Source organism: Stegostoma tigrinum, chromosome 15, assembly GCF_030684315.1.
Source record: "Stegostoma tigrinum isolate sSteTig4 chromosome 15, sSteTig4.hap1, whole genome shotgun sequence".
In the NCBI taxonomy this organism is placed as follows: Eukaryota; Metazoa; Chordata; class Chondrichthyes; order Orectolobiformes; family Stegostomatidae; genus Stegostoma; species Stegostoma tigrinum.
The window spans coordinates 61,351,747-61,372,111 of record NC_081368.1 but is presented as its reverse complement, the minus strand read 5'-3'; the positions used below and the strand labels follow the sequence as shown (position 1 = coordinate 61,372,111).

Here is a 20,365-nt window from a genome sequence, read left to right as displayed (position 1 = left end):
CCTTTTTTAATTAAAAGATCTGTATGCAATCTGTTTCTGTAGGTCTTACACATGGACGTCCGAGGGAATAAAGTAAGATTGGACAATGGTTCCGAAATTACTTATGATAAATGTTTAATTGCAACAGGTAAATTTTTTTTAAAATCATTCACAATCCTTTGACTTTAATTTATGGCTGTTTCTGAGCTGCATATTTATTGCAATTTATATTTTATATGTTAGCTGAAACAATTTGTGCAACTTAGTATTAAGCACAAATCAGCTATGGTGGAAACATTTCTATGGATTCCATATATTGTGAACAGAAAGTAACTTATAAGCTAGCTTTGTTTTCTTTGGATAGTATTTTAGTTTCAGATGAGCAACTCGGGCCCTAACATTCTTTCCCAGGCTCAATGTACAAAGGCACAAGAATTCCCAGTTCCTTAAAACGAACCTGTAAATATGGTCACCCGGATCTCTCTTTTCAATCCGGGCAAGCAGGCTGGGTTAGAAGTCCAGAAGCTCATAGAATCCCCCTGCCCCCACCATCCATTCAACACCATCCTGCAAGAAGTTGTTATTCACCCGGTATATCCCAGGATCATATTTTTGGAGGGTTACGGAGGGCTACTTTGACTTGCTAAAGGAGATGCCCTGGCTTTCGAAACAATTCCCCAAAATTCTGACCGACTCTTTGCTGCTGCTGAGTTAAATGACCAGTTGATTCCTTAAAATGTGAATGTGCAAAACCTGGCCTGACTCCTTTCCCACTCCAAAGATAATAGGAAGAACTGATTTTGGAAATGGTACTTAATGATTTTGGGTCATTTCTATCATTTCACCACAACTCTCTTCTGCCAAACATTTGGGCTTTGGTTTCTCTTCTCTGTATCTGATCTTCCCTGACAATACTCCTGCAATCATTTGCTGCAAAATCAAGGCTCAATGAGTGATGATTGTGAGGTGAAAGCTCACAGCCATCTGACTTGTATAGTATGTCACCTCTGTGCTTTATTGCTGCCATGTTAACATTTTTTTTCAAATGATTCAAAGAACGTTTGCTTAAGTTGAGTCTTCCTCTTTCCCTATCTCTCTTTTTCTTATTAAGTTTTCTCCTTGTCCCTAGGCGGTACTCCACGTAACCTTCCAGCACTTGAAAGAGCAGGAGAAGAGGTGCAAAAGCAAACCACTCTATTCAGAAAGGTACTATATTATTTGTGAGTTTTCTCTAAACTCTGATTCAAATTTTTTGATTTTTTTTCACTCTCCTGTTACTTAAGCTCCAACATACAGTCGTAGAAAAGATTTTAAATTATAGGACAGGAGGATTCCTGTTTCAATCCTTGGCCTGTGTTAAATTAGCTGATTGAGAGAGATAATAGTAGAAATATGACAGTTAGCCTCAGTGCCCCTCAGTTAGGGGTGGGTAAATTATCTGGTTAGGGATCTAATTGTAATGAGTGATCCATATTCATTGTATGTGTGCACTTGAGCAGCTATACACATATAAAGGCGGGATGGGTCTGATGCTGTCCAGAGCCAAACTGGTTATTAACGCTCCCTCAGCCAATTAAGGGACCTACTAGAGGACTACCAGCCCTTTGTGGAATGCAAGAGATTCAAGATGATAAAACTATCAGATATTTGGACATGCTGCTCAATTTTGCTACTTTGTTTGATCACAGCAAATGCATTGTCCTGCCATTTTGTTCATTGCAATTTTACTTTATTAACTTGGATTATATCTAATTGCATTACATAATAGTTATGATTTATGGGCTGATTCAGTTCAATTAGTAAGCTAGCATGGAATATTTAAACAGGAGATCCCTAAATGCAAAACAATTTAAAAAAGAAACTCAGCTACACCAGGAACAATAGTAATTTGAAAAAGTATATTGTCATATGTTTTATTCTTATTTTAGATTGTCTTCCTACGAGCTTCTATCTCATAACAATTTTCCTTCTAATTTTCTTAATTAATTAACTTGATATATCTTCTAGCCAGACCTCATGACTTGCACTATAATGCTCAAGCTCTATTTTTGTTTATAATTTTTTTTAAAAAGCTATGAATTTTGATCCCCCAACTTAATTACACATTTACAAAGAGCTAATCTAAAAGCTGATTTTACAATGCAGTTATGGCTTTCAAACCTTGATTCAGTAACACCTACCCATCACCAATATATAGCAATATCACAGTGGATACTGCAAAACAACATTTGACGAACTCCTTAACCTGGTGCACTTCTAGCAATAAGTTTGTTTCACTGTATCTTTGCTCAAAACATTCGCCTATCTCTACATCTGTCTTGAATATATTGACTAATCCCTGGGTGTGCTGATACGCAGTTGCAAGATACTCTAGCATGATACCTCACTGACCACATGTGAGCTTAAAGAAATACAGTTGTTTTCCAGTAAGTGCATACTTTTCTCTCACCTGATGCTTATGTGCACAGTACTTGGCATAATCTATTGCCTTTCCCTCCATCCCATCCACCCCTTCTAAACCTTGAGTCTCTGAATCCAGTTGTAAGAATGTAGCATTAGTCTGCCTGTGATCTGAACAATAAACCTTGGTTAAGGATGCAGATGGTATTCGCTTAACTTTACACCTCTGTGGTATGCATGGTTAAACAGGTATGACGTTAACCAGCTGTGCCAGCAGCCGAGTCAGTGAGCAAACATAAACTCCCCTGGTGTTAGATCAGATGTTTCCACATCCAGCACAGCTTTCAGTTTCAGAAAATGCTGCTGCTTGTGTATTGAGGTATTGGTCTTGCTGGCAATGTAAGTAAAATGAAGCAAAACTGAAAAATAGCAGAAGTATGACATGGAGGATAAGCCATGATTACATTGAATGCAAAGCAGGCACTTAGGACCTAATGGCCTACTCCTGCTCCTGGTTTGTCTTGCTATGTGTGGAGAATGTAACCTTACTGATACAAATTAAACATCACTACTGGATTCCAGTTCCTCCAGTTACAAATATGTAATATGGGCATAAGATAGAAAATCTAATCCTAGTTCAATGCATGGTTACCTTTGCAAATATTCCTGCACTTGCAAATAATAGCTAGCATGCATGCACACAAACCTGATTGAGAAGATTGGCCTGGTTGCTGGATACTTTTCATTGCACCCTTGGCCCATCTCAAAATCTTTGTCTGGCCGTGTACTGCTGTTAAGTGTGAGGCCTGGGTAAAAGTACTGTACTCTGTCACCAGTGCAGTTTTTAGCAATAAACTTGTTTAATATGATACAGCTGAGACATTTTAAGATGATTTTAAAGCAAGTTAGAAATTCATGATATGGGGTTTAAGAAGCAACTTTACTACCTGTTCAAAATACATTGCATCCTTTCAGTAGCTAACTATTGATCATGAATTGTCCATTACATTCCATTAGCTGTCTACTAACTGAGGACTTAAGAAAGGGAGCTACTTGAGACAATGGATTCAGATAGGGCGTTCATGTTACAACCAAGGAGATGGAGGAAGATTTACAGATATTAAGTCGAAGTAAGGGAGGAAATATTACAAGCAATTTTGGTATGTTCAAAGTTAGCCCTTGAATGTGACCTGATTTGCTGGATATGGGTCTTAAAATCAAGAATAACTCCAAATGAAAAGCAAAAAAAAGCTGGTTTTGCCTTAAATTACAATGGAAATAAAATCTAATCCATTGGAGAACATCATTAAACCTGTCCCTGTTCGAAGCAAAATCAGTTTTTCCTCTAAATCTTTGAATTTTCAAAATGGGCCACAAACTGTATTATGTTGAATAATGAGACTCATGTTTGCTGAAAAATCTCAAACCATAAAGTGATTTTTAAAATCCCAAGCCGAATTGTTTGCTTTATACTGTGTATGACAGCAGTACTGCCATTCATTCTTGTGTAAGATTTTCTGGAGGAATGCATTCAAAGTCCAATGGAGAAGGTGATGTTGAATATTTGATGCAAGTTTACCTGGCTAATTAAATTCAAAAATAGAATATCTAATCTAGGATTTTGTTTGGATTTGATAGAAGAGAAAATAAGGTTAGTGTGATGATGGAGAAACAAATTATAAGTTTGCACTTTGAGTTCTTTGTAATAACTTAAACATTATTAGGGGCAGGGGAATGCCAAGAAAGTGGACAGCAGACAAAATGATATGATGCCATTATACTAGGAGAAATCTTATTTCAACAGATTGCTTAAATCTGAAAATAAACACAGTGCTGTAATTTTAAAAGGTTTGGAAATAAAAAGATGATTTCTGTTTTGTAATTTAATATATGGTAGAAGTTGTTAGGAAAAAATATATTAAATATGATACAATGCTGTAGTGTATTTGTGTGTAATGTTCATGATGTATATTGTAAACAATGTCTGCTCTACTTGATACAGAATTCATAGACTGCATAATAGAGATGATTCTGACTAGTGGTGCAAACACTCAAGCTGAATAACTGTCCTTGGCATTGAAAATAAATCAACTGTTGTCTCCACACATCTGCTATCCGTTCTGTTCGTTGACTTTTCAAAGGCTAGGTAATAAGTTAGGCATATTCCAGGGAAAATGATTTTTAATACCCTTATCTTGTGTCTTGTCAACTGTTTCTACACCTTGTATAAGGTTCCCATGTTATCTCCAGTTAATATTTCTTGTATGTTTCAGATTGGTTATATTCTTTGCATTCCTGCGCATAGATGCAGTACAGCATTTTATTGCAATCTGAATGCTATTTTGTCCTTTTGTTAGCAATTTTAAAACATTTGACGTTATACTTAAAAATGCTTGGGGTGGTAGTCAATTTTTTTTAGTAATTAAATGTCAGTGAGGATTTCTTACTGTTGAGTTTCTGTTAAAATTCACCTGCTCTTACCATTAACCTTCTGTAACACTGACTGTATTTAACTAGTGAGTCAGTGAAGGGATTCTTAGATTCTAAAATCCGCAATCCAAATATAACTAACTTGACCTCCCGTTGTCAAACCAAATGTCAGAAGTCAAGTTGACATAACCAGTTTTCCTTGGGAGAAGCAGAATTATACTTGGAATTCCTTATAGAACTAAGTTACTTTGACAAATTGTCATAAATTTGAGGAAATAATTTGAGATGTTTAGTACAAACTCAATTAGTCCCCATTAGTGAAGGCTAAAACAGGATTAGATTTATTTTTGTAAATTTGGGCTTGTAAGTGTGAAACAATGAATAAAATATGTTTTCAAGTATTTAAACTATAGACATGTTCAGAAAAAAAAACTTTACGGAAGACTAAGACGGGTCTTGCATCCTTCCTATTTTGAATGAATGAAAGTCTTTCCCAATTATACATGTCAGCATATGTGAAGCAACTATTCCAATCCCCTTCCCAATCAGCATTGAATTAGTGTGATACCTCATCATATGTACAAAATGGCTTCTATCTGCAAGAAGATACATTATATTGCAAAGTTATTATGAAGTGGGATTGGTACAATTGTTGAGCCAGCATCAAATTTATGCTGTATTTGACCTGGAGCATAATAAATAGTGTATGAAAAATAATGCTGTCTCTGTCAACCTTTGTCATTACAAGCTCAGATTTACTTTTTAAAAAAAGTGCAGAGAAGTTGGTGAAGGGATGTGATTTTAGCAACTAAATATCATTGGCTTTTTATTAATTATATGTTCTTTGTTGCAGAAGAAACTATTTTTCTAATGTTGACTTCAAATCTTCTTGCAGATAGAAGATTTTAAATCATTGGAGAAGATTTCAAGAAATGTTCAATCTATTGTCATTATTGGTGGTGGATTCCTGGGTAGCGAATTGGCCTGTGCTTTGGGAAAACGTGGTATGTTTTAGTTTATTATTCCTGTAGAATGGCCTATATTCTCTGGTATTTAGAAGTGACCTCATTGAAATGTTTCAGATTTTTAGGAGGGTGTGCGAGCTAAACTCTGTGAGACACTTGCCCCTACCTGGGGAGTCAAGAATGAGGGAGATCAAAGGGATTCCATTTAGGACCTAGATGAGAAATTTCTTTGCTCTGAAGTTTGAAGGTTTTTGACACTCTGTGCAGAATATGTTGGCTGCTCATTTGATAAATATATTAAAGATGGAGATTGACAGATTGGACACTAATGGGGTCGGGAGTGTGGAAATGGGGCAGGAAAATTGTACGGATGGGAAGTCCATAGTGTTCATCTGTGACATTGAATGACAACAGGCTTGAGGTACTGTCGGTCCCCCGTTTATATTTCCTGTCAGATGGAGGGCTAGATTCTTTGCAAAATCATTTGGCAATGGATTGGAAATCTAGGCTAGAATGTACTTGTACTATGCTCTTGCAAGTCATGTTTCTGCATGACTGATAGATGAGTAGCATTTGTGGAGGAAACTTTAATAAAAGTTTTGGGGAAAATCAGGGTATGTTGCTAATTTACTAGATCCTTTTGAAGTTGCATTCATTTAAATTAATGTGGCCTGGTCTGAAAGCTACCTTACAATTCATATGTCACCTACCTTTGGATTAAAAACAAAAACATATGCATTGATTAAGCTAAAAAGGGATTTCATTTGAAACAGCTGGTAAATATAAAGGTATGGCTTACTTTACCAGACTAAAGAGACCTCTAAGTTTATACACGTTAACTGCTGATGTGTCAACTTTTCTGTCGTGAGCTCATCGTATTAATGGTATCTCTCCTGACAGTGCTTTTGAGTTCAAGCAAACAAGCAGTCAGTTCCACTTTCTGCTTAAGGAGCTGATCTAACCTTGGACCACCACCTCTTTGTCTTGATTTGACCCTATACCAATGGGATCAGATTTGGGAAGAAAACTGGCCAGGTTTAGAGCATGCTGATGTCAGCAATCATCCGTCCATTCTCTATCTTTGCTCACAAGCATGGAATGGCCAAATTAGTGAGAGATTTTTTACATTTCATCTAGAATAGCATATGCCAAGGGATCTTCAGGAGAAAAAAAGAGACCTGTTAAGCGTAACAGTGCTGGATTAATCTGTCCTTCTTGTCAACAGGCATTAAAACATTGATATCCTCCATGTAATATATAAAGACTTTGCAAAATTGGTTGTGTGATTAGCAGTTATTGATGCTCAGATGCCTCAATTAGCAAAATATCTTTTATGTTTACAAAAATTCTAAAGCTTTTAGAAATCCAGTGATGCTTAGCAAGCATCAAATGGGGGCGGGGGGGGGGGGGGTTTCTGTTTCCTTTAACTGTAATATGTTAAATTGCAGCACGGAACACAGAACTCGAGGTGATTCAGATATTTCCAGAGAAAGGAAACATGGGCAAGATTCTCCCAGAATACCTCAGCAATTGGACAACTGAGAAAGTAAGGAAAGGTAAATATTCCTGTTTACTATTTGTAAAATCCAATTTTACAGGATTTAGTTAGTAGACGGCATTACAGCCTGGAATTTTGTTTCTTCATGTATTACAAGTAAAGCATACTTGCAAGCTGTCTAAATTTTTGGCTAATCTTAGTGACTTAACATTATATAAATTCCAATATGTGCATTCAATTTTAAATCTTATGCAAGTTTAACATTCAGTATGACAAAGGGAAATGACTTTTATTTCTAACAACTTACTATAGGCTGGAAAATCCTATCTCTCTCCTGTGTGTTTTCTTTTTCCCATCAAAGATTTTGTACTGCTGATTTCAGATTAAATTGTTACGCTCAGCATAGATTGTGTTCTGTTTTGCATCACACTGTACAATCAAGTATATTGGATAATTATTCATTTGGAATTGTTGAAAAGGCCATCATTTGTATTGTACGAATATTGTGAACTTAATGGTCTGTTTCTCTCATCCAATGAACCACCATGTCCAAAGCCTTTTACTGATTAATATAGATCAAAAGCATTGCCATTGTCATGTAACAAGATTCTTTTTCTTCAGAGGGTGTTAGTGTCATGCCCAATACAGTTGTGAAATCTGCAAAATATCAAGATAAGAAAGTTATTCTGACACTTAAGGATGGGCAAACAGTGAGTATTCTTAATATAAATTTGCAAGTTCTTGTATGTATAGTATTTAAAAAGTACTTTAGTCTTGTTGATTAAAGTTCCAGTTAAACTCCTTTGCTATCCTATTTGCAGATAAAGACTGATCATGTTGTTGCGGCAGTGGGCCTTGAGCCTAGTGTGGAATTAGCAAAGTCAGCAAGGATGGAGGTGGACTCAGATTTGGGTGGATTTAGAGTAAATGCAGAATTGCAAGCCCGTTCAAATATTTGGGTGGTGAGTATATTGAACATAGCCATTTGGAAACTGATTTTTTTAAAAACCGTATTTTGAAAATACTGATGCTTGAATTTTTTTCAGAATCGAAGTGCCTGAATATGGAAGTATGATCTATGGTCATGTAATTTATTTTATTATATCTGTTATTTTCCTTAGTATTTTTTTTTAAATTTCAGGTAAAGATAAATTTATGGTAAAGTTCTGAAACTGAGCACAAATGCTAACTATGTTTCACTTAAGAAATATGATACATAGATGTAAATTTAATCTCTCAGAAGCAAATTGCACACTGCCTTCTTAACAAAACATGGAAATGTTTATTTTGAGTTTTCTTTACACTGCAGGCTGGAGATGCTGCTTGTTTTTATGATCTTAAATTGGGAAGGAGGCGTGTGGAACACCATGACCATGCTGTTGTGAGTGGCAGGTTGGCTGGTGAGAACATGACTGGAGCTGCAAAGCCTTACTGGCACCAGTCAATGTTTTGGTATGAATTGCCTTTGTATCCACTTTCAGCAAATATTTATTTAATAATGGTGACACATTTTAAATATCTCATATTGACCAATTTGTCACAATATGTAATGTTTTTTCAGGTCTAACTAAATTCTTTCTATTATAGGAGTGACTTAGGTCCTGATGTAGGATATGAAGCCATTGGTATTGTAGACAGTAGTTTACCTACTGTGGGAGTATTTGCTAAGGGGACTGCTAAGGACACCCCCAGAGCTGTGACACAGGAATCTGGTAATTACAAAATGTTACCTTTTTTAGAAACAAAAGGATAACACGATTTGTGTGTAATTTACCTTCAATTAGTACTGTTGGTGTTTTTTGTTTGTCCAGTGTTTTATAATACTATCTTTGGATTCAATAACTTTTTTTTCCCCCTCAAACAAACAAACTAATGCTGTATTAAAACAACAATAGAATTGGTGGTTATTTTCTATTAACATCATTTGAAAGCCTGCTACTTTTTGAACTAAGTTGCATTTGAAGTGTTTGACCTGAATCTAAATGTAGAGCATGACAAAAGGTGGACAATAGCAGAATGGCTGCCCTGCAGAATTGTCTTCAGCAGAATAGAGAATCAGGCTGGGCACATAACAAAATCTTTCACTCTAGAAAAAAAATGTAACTAGACCTGAGATGACATGTTGCTAAGATGTAAGTGCTAGAACAGTCCTATCCTTGTAATTGTTTAGTGGGATCTGCAAGCATCCAACTGGTTTGAGCGAACACATGATTATGTTAATTATAAGGGATAATTGGGTGAGCAGTTGACTAAGTGTCTGTCTGCATGGGGTACATTTAATCAGCATGGTTGGAATTCGTGGTGTGTGAACTAGAAAAAGAACTGACTAGAAAATATATGACTGGACTCTATCTAATCACTATTTTGTTTGTGGTCTTTAACAATCCTCTCTCCCAGGTGTTTGCTGTGTTAGTTGATAATAAGATCAGAGTAAAGTTGCTGTGAGTTGTAGTATTACTCCAAGGTAGAAAGATTGGAAATCGTCAGGATTCTGATTTGTAGTAACTATTCAATGACTCTTGGTGTACATGGTAAACATTTTTGTAGATGGCATGTGAAATTGCAGTGTGTTATCTTTGGAACAAAATCAATGTGATTGGAAGATTGGCAATTCATTAAACAGACTTTTTACCCCATTCAAATAGCCAAAATGTCTTGACCATGACTGTTATATGCTTTGTTCTTGAATGTAGGGACAGGAATCCGTTCAGAAAGTGAAACCGAAGAAGTAGCCACTTCTGTAAATGTATCTGCTGGTGCTGCTTCTTCAGCTCATCCACCTCAGGAAGGCGAGGACTATGGAAAAGGTGTCATCTTCTACTTGAGAGACAAAGTGATTGTGGGAATTCTGTTGTGGAATATTTTTAATAGGATGCCAATTGCCAGAAAGGTTAGTTTATTACATTGAATGTTTCGTGCAGAAACAGACTATTTGGTTCATCTGGATTGTACTCGTATTTTTGGCCCACGTGAGCGTTCTTCCCATCCTACACCTAACTCTAATCCTACCAATGTATCTTTTTACTGATTTCTATATCATGGGCTTAACTAGTACCCCTTTAAATATATCAATATATAATGTGCAATTTGTCTCAACCACTCCAGGTGGGATCAAGTTCCACATTCTAAATCATATCTTGGGGGAACCCAGGGTGATAGAGTTGACGAAGAAACTTAATTTTAGTGCTATAATTATGAATTGTCTTACATTTGTAGTCTCAAACTTTGGATTCTTTACAAGTGGAAATTTCTTCTCTATCTAAAACATCTTTATATTTAATGATCTCTACGAGGTTATACTTCTCTCTTGTAGAGAAAAGACAGACAAACTATTTGGTTGTAACTCTTTTTAACTGTACTAATTTAGCTGGCTAGTGAAATACAGGCACCAATCAAGTTTGTTTGGTTTGAAAGCCATTGTCAATGTATTTTAATGATCGACAGATATCGTAACCAGTGCAGTTACTTAATTATTTATATTCTTATAAATTAATATAAGCAAATTGTAAATTCGTACCAAGGCTGTTTTTATTGCCCAGGTCTGCAATGGAAACTTCAGTCAAAAGGTTTGCTGGGAGAATGAAAGACTTAAATTTTTCCATTCCAACTGCTGCCCTCCCCACAACACACAATACCAACTATCAAAGTCATGTGGGATGCTGATTGTGAACACAGTACAATGCCCTCAACTTCTGCAAGCTTCAGATTCAACCACGTCGTCATCCTTATAATAAACCAAAGAACAGTAGATGCTGGAAATCTGAAACAAAAACCAAAATTGCTGGAGAAGCTCAACAGACTTAACATTAACTCTGATCTCCCTCCACAGATGCTGCCAGACCTGTTGAGTTTCTCCAGCAATTTTTGGTTATTTTTGTTATCCTTAAACTTTGCCCAGTGTCCAGCTCCACCGGAGTCGTCTTAATCTCTCTAATGTTATCTGTCTGCCTGTCTGACAATGACCAGGCTTCCCCAGCAATAGTTTCTTATTCACTTCTTTATTTGTCACCTTTGCATTCTCTCGAGGATCCATTCTTGAACTTCATCCACATCACTTCCTTATCCGTTGTCTGGTGCAAGATTCTTAGGTGTATCCTAAGCTTCCACACAAGAAAAAAGACTATGCTCCTCCAAATTCCTTCACTTGCCAGCCTGATATGCAGGTTTTAGAATTTCTGCTTTGGATACAGTTGTGAAATTGCACTCAAAATTGATTAATTTGGCTAAAGTTCATTTGCATAACGACTAATGTAAAATCTGCAAAGAGCTAGTGCAACCTGTTAGTGTGATTTATAGAAAAACTTCAGTGTATTTAAAAATGGTAATGATGCAGAATAATATGTTCACCAGAAATAAGTATTTGTTTTCAATAGTGTATCCAACCTTAGATTTATGAATAACCTTGCCAAAAATCATTTAAAATGTCTTTTATGCATTATACTGGACTATTTCATAGTTTCAGTTTGTGATGCAGCGTGAACCCAAGATTGTTGGTTTAATTGCTGCGCCAGCTGAGGTTACCATAAAAGATTCTCCTTCTCAACTTCTTCCCTTGCCTAAGACATAGTGATCCTTGGGTTAAACCATCACTAGTTGTCTATCTCTAATGACAGAGCAGCCCCCTGGTCTGGTGAGACTATGGTGACTTTACCTTTTTAAAGTTAAAAATGTTAAAGTGTTTTTATTGCTCCTTATGCACATGAGAAAATGAATCAGAGCAGTTGATGGATTTTTATAAAATAAATTGGGGTGGCAAAATGAATCCTGAGCCAGTGTAATTGATTGTGGAAAACATTAATAGAAGTGACTGTTGTGGTTTTTCCTGGTGGTTTCCAGGTGGTTTCATCCACAATGCTGAGACGTGCAGAAACTCTCTTGGGTCAGTCTCAACCTTCCCTAGCTAAATCTATTATCTTTGCCTGTCAGTGATTCCATTTTTGTCCCTACTCACTGCTTCAGACTATTCAGAACCTATCCTACTTCACCTGAAGGTGAGCTTCGAAATCTGTATTTTAGCAACAATATATTCATTTTAAAAGCTCATTTCAGTATAGAAACACCACCTCATAAAGATATAAATAAGACGAGAACGATAAGAGGTGAGCTCATTTGAACATAAACGATTTTTGCGGGTTAAGAGGGTAGATGCGGGTAGTTGTTTTTCCTTATGGAAAAGTCTAGGGCTGGAGTCTGAAAATAAAGGACTGCCCATTTAAGACTGAGATAAGGAGGAATTTCTTCTTGGGTTAGGCACTTTGTGGAATTCTTCACCAAGAGGGCTGCTGGATCGTTAAGTCTACTGAAGGCTGAGAGAGGCAGATTTCTAATCAGTAAGGGAATTGAGGCAGACAAATGGAATTCACAATTAGCAGGTCAGCTATGGTTTCATTAGATAGCAGAGCAGACTCAAAAGGCCTGAAGGCCTACTCTTCTAAGTCATGGTCTTGTAGATCTTGTCTAAATGAGAAACTGCTAGGAGAGTTGTTAAAGATCTTGATTTTATGCAGCGTTCAAGGATTAGAGATAGAGGTAAAGGGATTAGAACATAGAACATAGAACAGTACAGCACAGAACAGGCCCTTCAGCCCACAATGTTGTGCCGACCATTGATCCTCATGGATGCACCCTCAAATTTCTGTGACCATATGCATGTCCAGCAGTCTCTTAAATGACCCCAATGACCTTGCTTCCACAACTGCTGCTGGCAACGCATTCCATGCTCTCACAACTCTCTGCGTAAAGAACCTGCCTCTGACATCCCCTCTATACTTTCCACCAACCAGCTTAAAACTATGACCCCTCGTGCTAGCCATTTCTGCCCTGGGAAATAGTCTCTGGCTATCAACTCTATCTATGCCTCTCATTATCTTGTATACCTCAATTAGGTCCCCTCTCCTCCTCCTTTTCTCCAATGAAAAGAGACCGAGCTCAGTCAACCTCTCTTCATAAGATAAGCCCTCCAGTCCAGGCAGCATCCTGGTAAACCTCCTCTGAACCCTCTCCAAAGCATCCACATCTTTCCTATAATAGGGCGCCCAGAACTGGACGCAGTATTCCAAGTGCGGTCTAACCAAAGTTTTATAGAGCTGCAACAAGATCTCACGACTCTTAAACTCAATCCCCCTGTTAATGAAAGCCAAAACACCATATGCTTTCTTAACAACCCTGTCCACTTGGGTGGCCATTTTAAGGGATCTATGTATCTGCACACCAAGATCCCTCTGTTCCTCCACGCTGCCAAGAATCCTATCCTTAATCCTGTACTCAGCTTTCAAATTCGACCTTCCAAAATGCATCACCTCGCATTTATCCAGGTTGAACTCCATCTGCCACCTCTCAGCCCATCTCTGCATCCTGTCAATGTCCCGCTGCAGCCTACAACAGCCCTCTACACTGTCAACGACACCTCCGACCTTTGTGTCGTCTGCAAACTTGCTGACCCATCCTTCAATTCCCTCGTCCAAGTCATTAATAAAAATTACAAACAGTAGAGGCCCAAGGACAGAGCCCTGTGGAACCCCACTCGCCACTGACTTCCAGGCAGAATATTTTCCTTCTACTACCACACGCTGTCTTCTGTTGGCCAGCCAATTCTGTATCCAAGCAGCTAAGTTCCCCTGTATCCCATTCCTCCTGACCTTCTGAATGAGCCTTCCATGGGGAACCTTATCAAATGCCTTACTGAAGTCCATATACACCACATCCACAGCTCGACCCTCATCAACCTTACTAGTCACATCCTCAAAAAACTCGATAAGGTTTGTAAGGCATGACCTACCCCTCTCAAAGCCGTGTTGACTGTATTTGATCAAGCCATGCTCTTCCAGATGGTCATAAATCTTATCCCTCAGAATCCTTTCTAACACCTTGCAGACGACAGACATGAGACTTACCGGTCTATAATTGCCGGGGATTTCCCTATTTCCTTTCTTGAAGAGAGGAATTACATTTGCCTCTCTCCAGTCCTCAGGTACGACTCCAGTGGAGAGCGAGGATGCAAAGATCTTCGCAAGTGGCGAAGCAATTGCATTTCTCGCTTCCCAAAGCAGCCGAGGACAAATCTGATCCGGGCCTGGCGACTTGTCAATCTTAATGTTTGACAAAATTTTCAGTACATCAGCTTCCTCTATCTCTATCCATTCCAGCATGCACACCTGCTCTTCAAAGGTTTCATTCACTACACAGTTCGATTCTTTCGTAAAGACAGAAGCAAAAAACTCATTTAGGGCTTCCCCTACCTCCTCAGGCTCCACACACAAGTTCCCTATGCTATCCCTGATCGGCCCTACTCTTTCTTTGACCATTCTCTTATTCCTCACGTAAGTGTAAAATGCCTTTGTGTTTTCCCGGATTCCTTCTGCCAAGCCTTTCTCGTGCCCCCTCCTGGCTCTCCTCAGACCATTTTTGAGCTCCTTCCTTGCCTGCATGTAATCCTCTCTAGCTGAACTTGACCCTAGCTTCCTCCACCTTATGTAAGCTACCTTCTTCCTTTTCACTAGAAGCTCCACCGCTCTCGTCATCCAAGGTTCCTTTATCTTACCCCTCTTGCCTGTCTCAGAGGGACATATTTACTCATCACTCCCAACAACTGTTCCTTAAACCATCTCCACATGTCTATAGTTCCCTTACCATGGAACAACTGCTCCCAGTCCATGCTTCCTAACTCGTGTCTAATCACATCATAGTTTCCTCTTCCCCAATTAAATATCCTCCCATTCTGCCTAATCCTCTCCTTCTCCATAGCTATGTAGAATGAGAGAGTGTTATGGTCACTATCACCAAAATGCTCTCCCACCACAAGATCTGATACCTGCCCCGGCTCGATTCCGAGCACCAAGTCTAGAATGGCCTCTCCCCTCGTCGGCCTGTCAACGTACTGCGTTAGGAAACCCTCCTGAACACACCTTACAAAAACAGCTCCATTCAAATCTTCTGCTCGAAGGAGGTTCCAATCAATATTAGGAAAGTTAAAGTCACCCATTACAACAACCCTACTGCGTCCACACTTTTCCAAAATCTGTCGACCTATGCTTTCTACAATCTCCCTGCTGCTATTGGGGGGCCTGTAGTAAACCCCTAACGAGGTGACTACTCCCTTGCTGTTCCTAATTTCCACCCATACTGACTCAGTAGGCAGATCTTCCTCGACAATGGAAGCTTCTGTAGCTGTGATACTCTCTCTGATTAGTAGTGCTACACCCCCTCCTCTTTTTCCCCCCTCCCTATTCTTTTTAAATGTTCTAAACCCTGGAACATCCAGCAACCATTCCTGCCCATGAGAAACCCATGTCTCTGTTATGGCCACAACATCATAGCACCAGGTACTGATCCATGCTCTAAGTTCATCACTTTTATTCCTGATACTCCTTGCATTAAAGCAAACACACTTTAACCGATCCCTTGGTTCCTTCCCAGGAAAATCCTTCCCACTAGCTGGTCTACCTCTTGCTACTGCCTCACCTGCATCAACGCTCACCTCTGGTATACAGCTCAGGTTCCCACCCCCCTGCCATACTAGTTTAAACCCTCTTGAACTACTCGAGCAAACCTTCCACCCAGGACATTGGTCCCCTTCCAGTTCAGATGCAACCCGTCCTTCTTGTACAGGTCCCACCTTCCCCAGAAGGCATCCCAATTATCAACATATCTGAAGCCCTCCCTCCTACACCAGCTGCGTAGCCACGTGTTCAGCTGCGCCCGCTCCCTGTTCCTCACCTCGCTATCTCGTGGCACCGGTAGTAAACCAGAGAACACTACTCTGTTCGTCCTGCTCTGCAGCTTCCATCCTAACTCCCTGAAATCACTTTTTATATCCTCAAACCTATTTCTGGCTATATCATTTGTGCCAATATGTAACACGATTTCTGGCTGTTCACCCTCCCCTTTCAGAACTTTATACACCCGATCGGAGACGTCCCGGACCCTGGCACCAGGGAGGCAACATACCTTCCGGGAATCCCGATCTTGCCCACAAAATCTCCTGTCGATTCCCCTAACTATCGAGTCCCCTACCACGAGTACTTTTCTATTCTGCCCCCTTCCCTTCTTTGCCACAGTGTCAGGCTCAGTGCGAGAGAACTGACTACTATGGCTTTCCTCTGGTAGGTCAACCCCCCCAGCAGTATCCAAAACGGTATACTTATTGCTGAGGGGAATGCCCACAGGGGATCTCTGCACTGTCTGTCTGTCCCCTTTCCTCCCCCTAACTGTAACCCATCTATCCTCGTCCTGAGCCTTAGGATTGAGCAAAGGAATATCAGAGCAAAGGTTTTGGATGGCTCCTAGTGGTGAAGGTAAAAAGGAATGATGCAAAAGTGACCCAGAGTTTGATGGAGTTTGTAGGACTTGAGGTCTCTTAGAGAAAGCATGGAAAGAGAGCGCTTTAAACACAGAGGTAAAAGTCCTGAAGCTGAAGTAGTGTTGCTGAGTGCCATCATAATCAACAAGAGTCAGGATGCTTGGCAAATCAGTCTTCTTGTGGGATAGGTAACAGACAGCAGAGTTTGAGGTGATAGTGAGTTAGAAGGATAGGAATCCAGTAAGAAGAGCTTGCAGGCATTTAATCTGAAAAGGACTCTTGCAAGTCAGGATTTCCTGACCATCCTTCCAGTTTTATTTATATTCATTACTCACAAAAAGTATGTTCTCACAATGTAAGTTTTTGATCTCCCCTCCTAATTTCTCCTCCTCGATCTAAGTTTCTATTTTGTTCTGCCTCTGCAAAGCACCCAGGGATGTTTTCTGTATCAGAAAGACAATGTTATTTGAATTTGTTGAAAGTCTCTGTTCACTGCATTCTTCAAAACAAATTATTTTAAATGTCCCACACTCATCTAGGGCTCAGAGACTGAAAAACTAGCAGCTTCCAAAGGTTTGCCTATTGTACCAAATATGAAACATAGTTCAGCTGTTCCATTCTAACATTTAACCATGTGCCATTTCAAAATGGACAGCACTTTATTCTCATTTGTGTAAATTGGACAACATAAATTGTTAAAGGCATTAATTGTTTAAATAACAATATTTATATTAGTAACTTGCCCCATGCCCACCCTGAATACTACTTGAAAAAAAGACATGCATTTAAAAAGTGCTTTTCATGACCACCAGAGACTGCATAGTGCTTTACAACCAGTAAAGAACTACTCTGAAATGTGTCACAGCTGTATTGTAGGAATCACAACATTTAATTTACACACAACGAGTTTCCAACAAACAATGTCATAATAACCAATCATATTAAAAGTGGTTGGACTAATATTAACCAGGATACAGGGCAGCATGGTGGCTTAGTGGTTAGCACTGCTGCCTCACAGCACCAGGGACCCAGGTTCGATTCCACCCTCGGGCGACTGCGACTGTGTGGAGTTTACACGTTTTCCCTGTATCTGTGTGGGTTTCCGCTGGATGCTTTGGTTTCCTCCTGCAGTCCAAAGATGTGCAAGTTAGGTGGATTGGCCATGCTGAATTTCCCGTTGTGTTCAGGGATGTGCAGGTTAGGTGGGTTAGCCATGGGAAATGCTGGGTTACAGTGATAGGTAGGGTTACGGGGATAGGTAGGGTGTTGGGTCTGTTTCGGATACTCTTTGGAGGGTCATTGTGGACCTGTTTGGCTGAATGGCCTTTTTCCACACTGTAGGAATTCTATGGCTTTGACTAAAACACCAGTGTTAACTCATGCTCTGTGCTTTTTGAATCTTTTACATCTATCCCAGTAGACAAATGACCCTTTGTCTGATGTTTGATCTGAAAAATGGTACCTCTGATAATGCAGCACTTATTCTAGAGAGTCAGTGTAGACTTTTATGCTCAAACACTGGAGTGAGATTTGAACTGGAACCCTGTGGCTCAGGCAACAAGGCTACTTAAGCCACAGCTGACATACCTGCCCCTGGCAAAAATGTTTCTGTTGACATGCTTTTAAATGCTCAGCTCCTTAAATAAACGCCAAAAACTTCAAAGTCCTTGCAAAGAGCACTGTTTATTTGAAGTACTTCTTAGATGTGTGAAGCTACTTGTTGGGAAATGTTCTCTCATTTCTGTGAAGCTCGCCATGGAATGTTTATTTTGATAGCTGTTATTCCTGCAGTATTGTAAAATATCCCTAACTAAGGGTACACAATCTGCCAAAGGTTTTGGATAGTAGCTGAGTGATGCAAAATTGAAGTCAAATGGAAGGACTTCAAAATCTTAATTTGACAGCAGAGTCAAATGCATATTAAATCTCAACCACTACTTTCTCTAGTGAATTTCTTAGTCCAATCCCATCTGGGGCATAAATTTATGTAAAGTGTTTCATGATTTTGATGTACTGTGCAGTGCTGTCACTGATGTAATGTGGCTCGACACAGCAGCCAATCCATGAGTTTGTTCACAGTAAGTGAACAAACTATATTTTTGGAGTTATTTTCAACCACTAATATTTAACAAATGTGGCTGCGACCTGTAGGATGGATAGCATGGAAAGTATTTAAATTGGTCAGTAGATCAGTAGGAAAAAAAAAAATCAGGAAATCTCTATAGTTTATCATTCGTATTAATGAACTCAGGTCAGTAATACATATTAATTAAACTATTTTTTGACACCTGTAACTTAATATTCTAGTAGCGTTTGGTCATGTTCCTGTGCATTACACAAGTCTTACAATTGCTTCATATTAAAAGCAGAAAACAGAGCAACTACAGTGAAAAATTAGACAACACTTTTTTACGATGCAGATTATACTTTCAGAAAATGGTTTCTGTTCATGGATCATGGAATTATCCTGGCAAATGAATTAATTGCCTCAGTAGTAAGATAATGCTTCATACTCACATTTCTTCACACCCATTCTCCTTTGTCACTCATTATGTCTTCCAGCAGACAATTTAGAATCACATTGGTAGGATCTTTAGGATCAGTTCTCCTATTCTCTTCCAAGCATGTAAGTTTCATACCTCATCTGAGATGATCTTAGATCCAAGTCTACTCAGTCCAGAACGCCGGTGGTTTGCCATATTGGAAGTTGACGATCAGAGTGTACACTCTCTTGGTAGAGGAAGTATACAATGCAGTGGCGAAAGCCTAAAGAAAGGCACTTCAGTACTGTGCTGAAAAGGTCTAATGAATCCCTTTTACAAATTTGCTTTTTTTGTCCCCCCATAGGTCATTAAGGATGGCGAAGAACATGACGACCTCAATGAAATTGCGAAGTTGTTCAACATTCATGAAGATTAGAATGCCCAAAGTTTAACTGTGTATATAAGAGTCTAGATTTTTTTAAAATTGTAAGCATTCTTTCATGCAGGAAATCAAGACCTTGAATTTTCAGAGAATGAAAGTAATATTTTGTGAACTTTCCCATGATCTACAAATTGACTGAGTAAAAATATTTGTACCATGTGCACACAATAATCAAGATTTTCTGAACTAAATATTAAATGTAAAAAAACTGCATTTCAAAACATATTTCCATTTAAATCTTTCATGATTTAATTTTTGGTCAGTTACATTTATGTTCATATTGATGTACCAAAGAGGATGTGACAATCCTGTTCACATCAAAGTTCCACATCAGTTTCAGGTCAGTAATACAAAATAGTTGTCTGACAAAGGTGGAGAAGTATCCAACAGGCAGGAATATTTCGACATGGAGTCATCTTGTTGATGAGTCAATCGATGCATGAAGTTACGTAGTTTCGTAGGAGCAGCAGCCAAGTTGAGTTAGTTCACTTAGTTTCCCCTAAGAGTTATGAAAAGCTCTTAAAAGTATGCAGAAAATAACCTGAAAAGACAGAACATTACCGTGGGGAAAAGATTTGTGCCAATATAACTGTTGGTTTCTCCATGGAAGAAGCTAATTTTTGCAGAAACAAAATCCTTTTTGTTGGTTTATGTCTCATAATTTCAGACTTCTTTCTTTTAAGAACTGCTTCACCGATTTACTAACAGAGTGGCCATATTATTTCAGACCAACTCCATTCTTACTGAGGGAGCACAGTCCAGCCTGGAATTTGAAGTATATATCTAATCATGTATTTGATGTACATTGGATATATTTTTCCTCAATATGCAGCATACCCAAGCATAGTATCCTTTTCAAATAACACCTAA

The 20,365-nt window shown here is 38.8% G+C and overlaps 1 protein-coding gene across 2 annotated transcripts in view; it reads left to right on the top strand.

Moving 5' to 3' along the window:
* Positions 1–19,720, top strand: part of aifm1 (apoptosis inducing factor mitochondrion associated 1) — a 49,924-nt gene extending 30,204 nt beyond the window's left edge. For both annotated transcript variants that reach the window (XM_048544138.1, XM_048544139.1), the window contains exons 8-17: positions 43–127; positions 1,109–1,185; positions 5,705–5,813; positions 7,223–7,330; positions 7,894–7,982; positions 8,094–8,234; positions 8,582–8,724; positions 8,860–8,984; positions 9,966–10,162; positions 19,418–19,720. In XM_048544138.1, coding sequence (XP_048400095.1) covers positions 43–127; positions 1,109–1,185; positions 5,705–5,813; positions 7,223–7,330; positions 7,894–7,982; positions 8,094–8,234; positions 8,582–8,724; positions 8,860–8,984; positions 9,966–10,162; positions 19,418–19,489 — 1,146 coding nt within the window. In that variant the 3' untranslated portion in view covers positions 19,490–19,720. The remainder of the gene's footprint in view (positions 1–42; positions 128–1,108; positions 1,186–5,704; positions 5,814–7,222; positions 7,331–7,893; positions 7,983–8,093; positions 8,235–8,581; positions 8,725–8,859; positions 8,985–9,965; positions 10,163–19,417) is intronic.
* Positions 19,721–20,365: the final 645 nt, after the last annotated feature.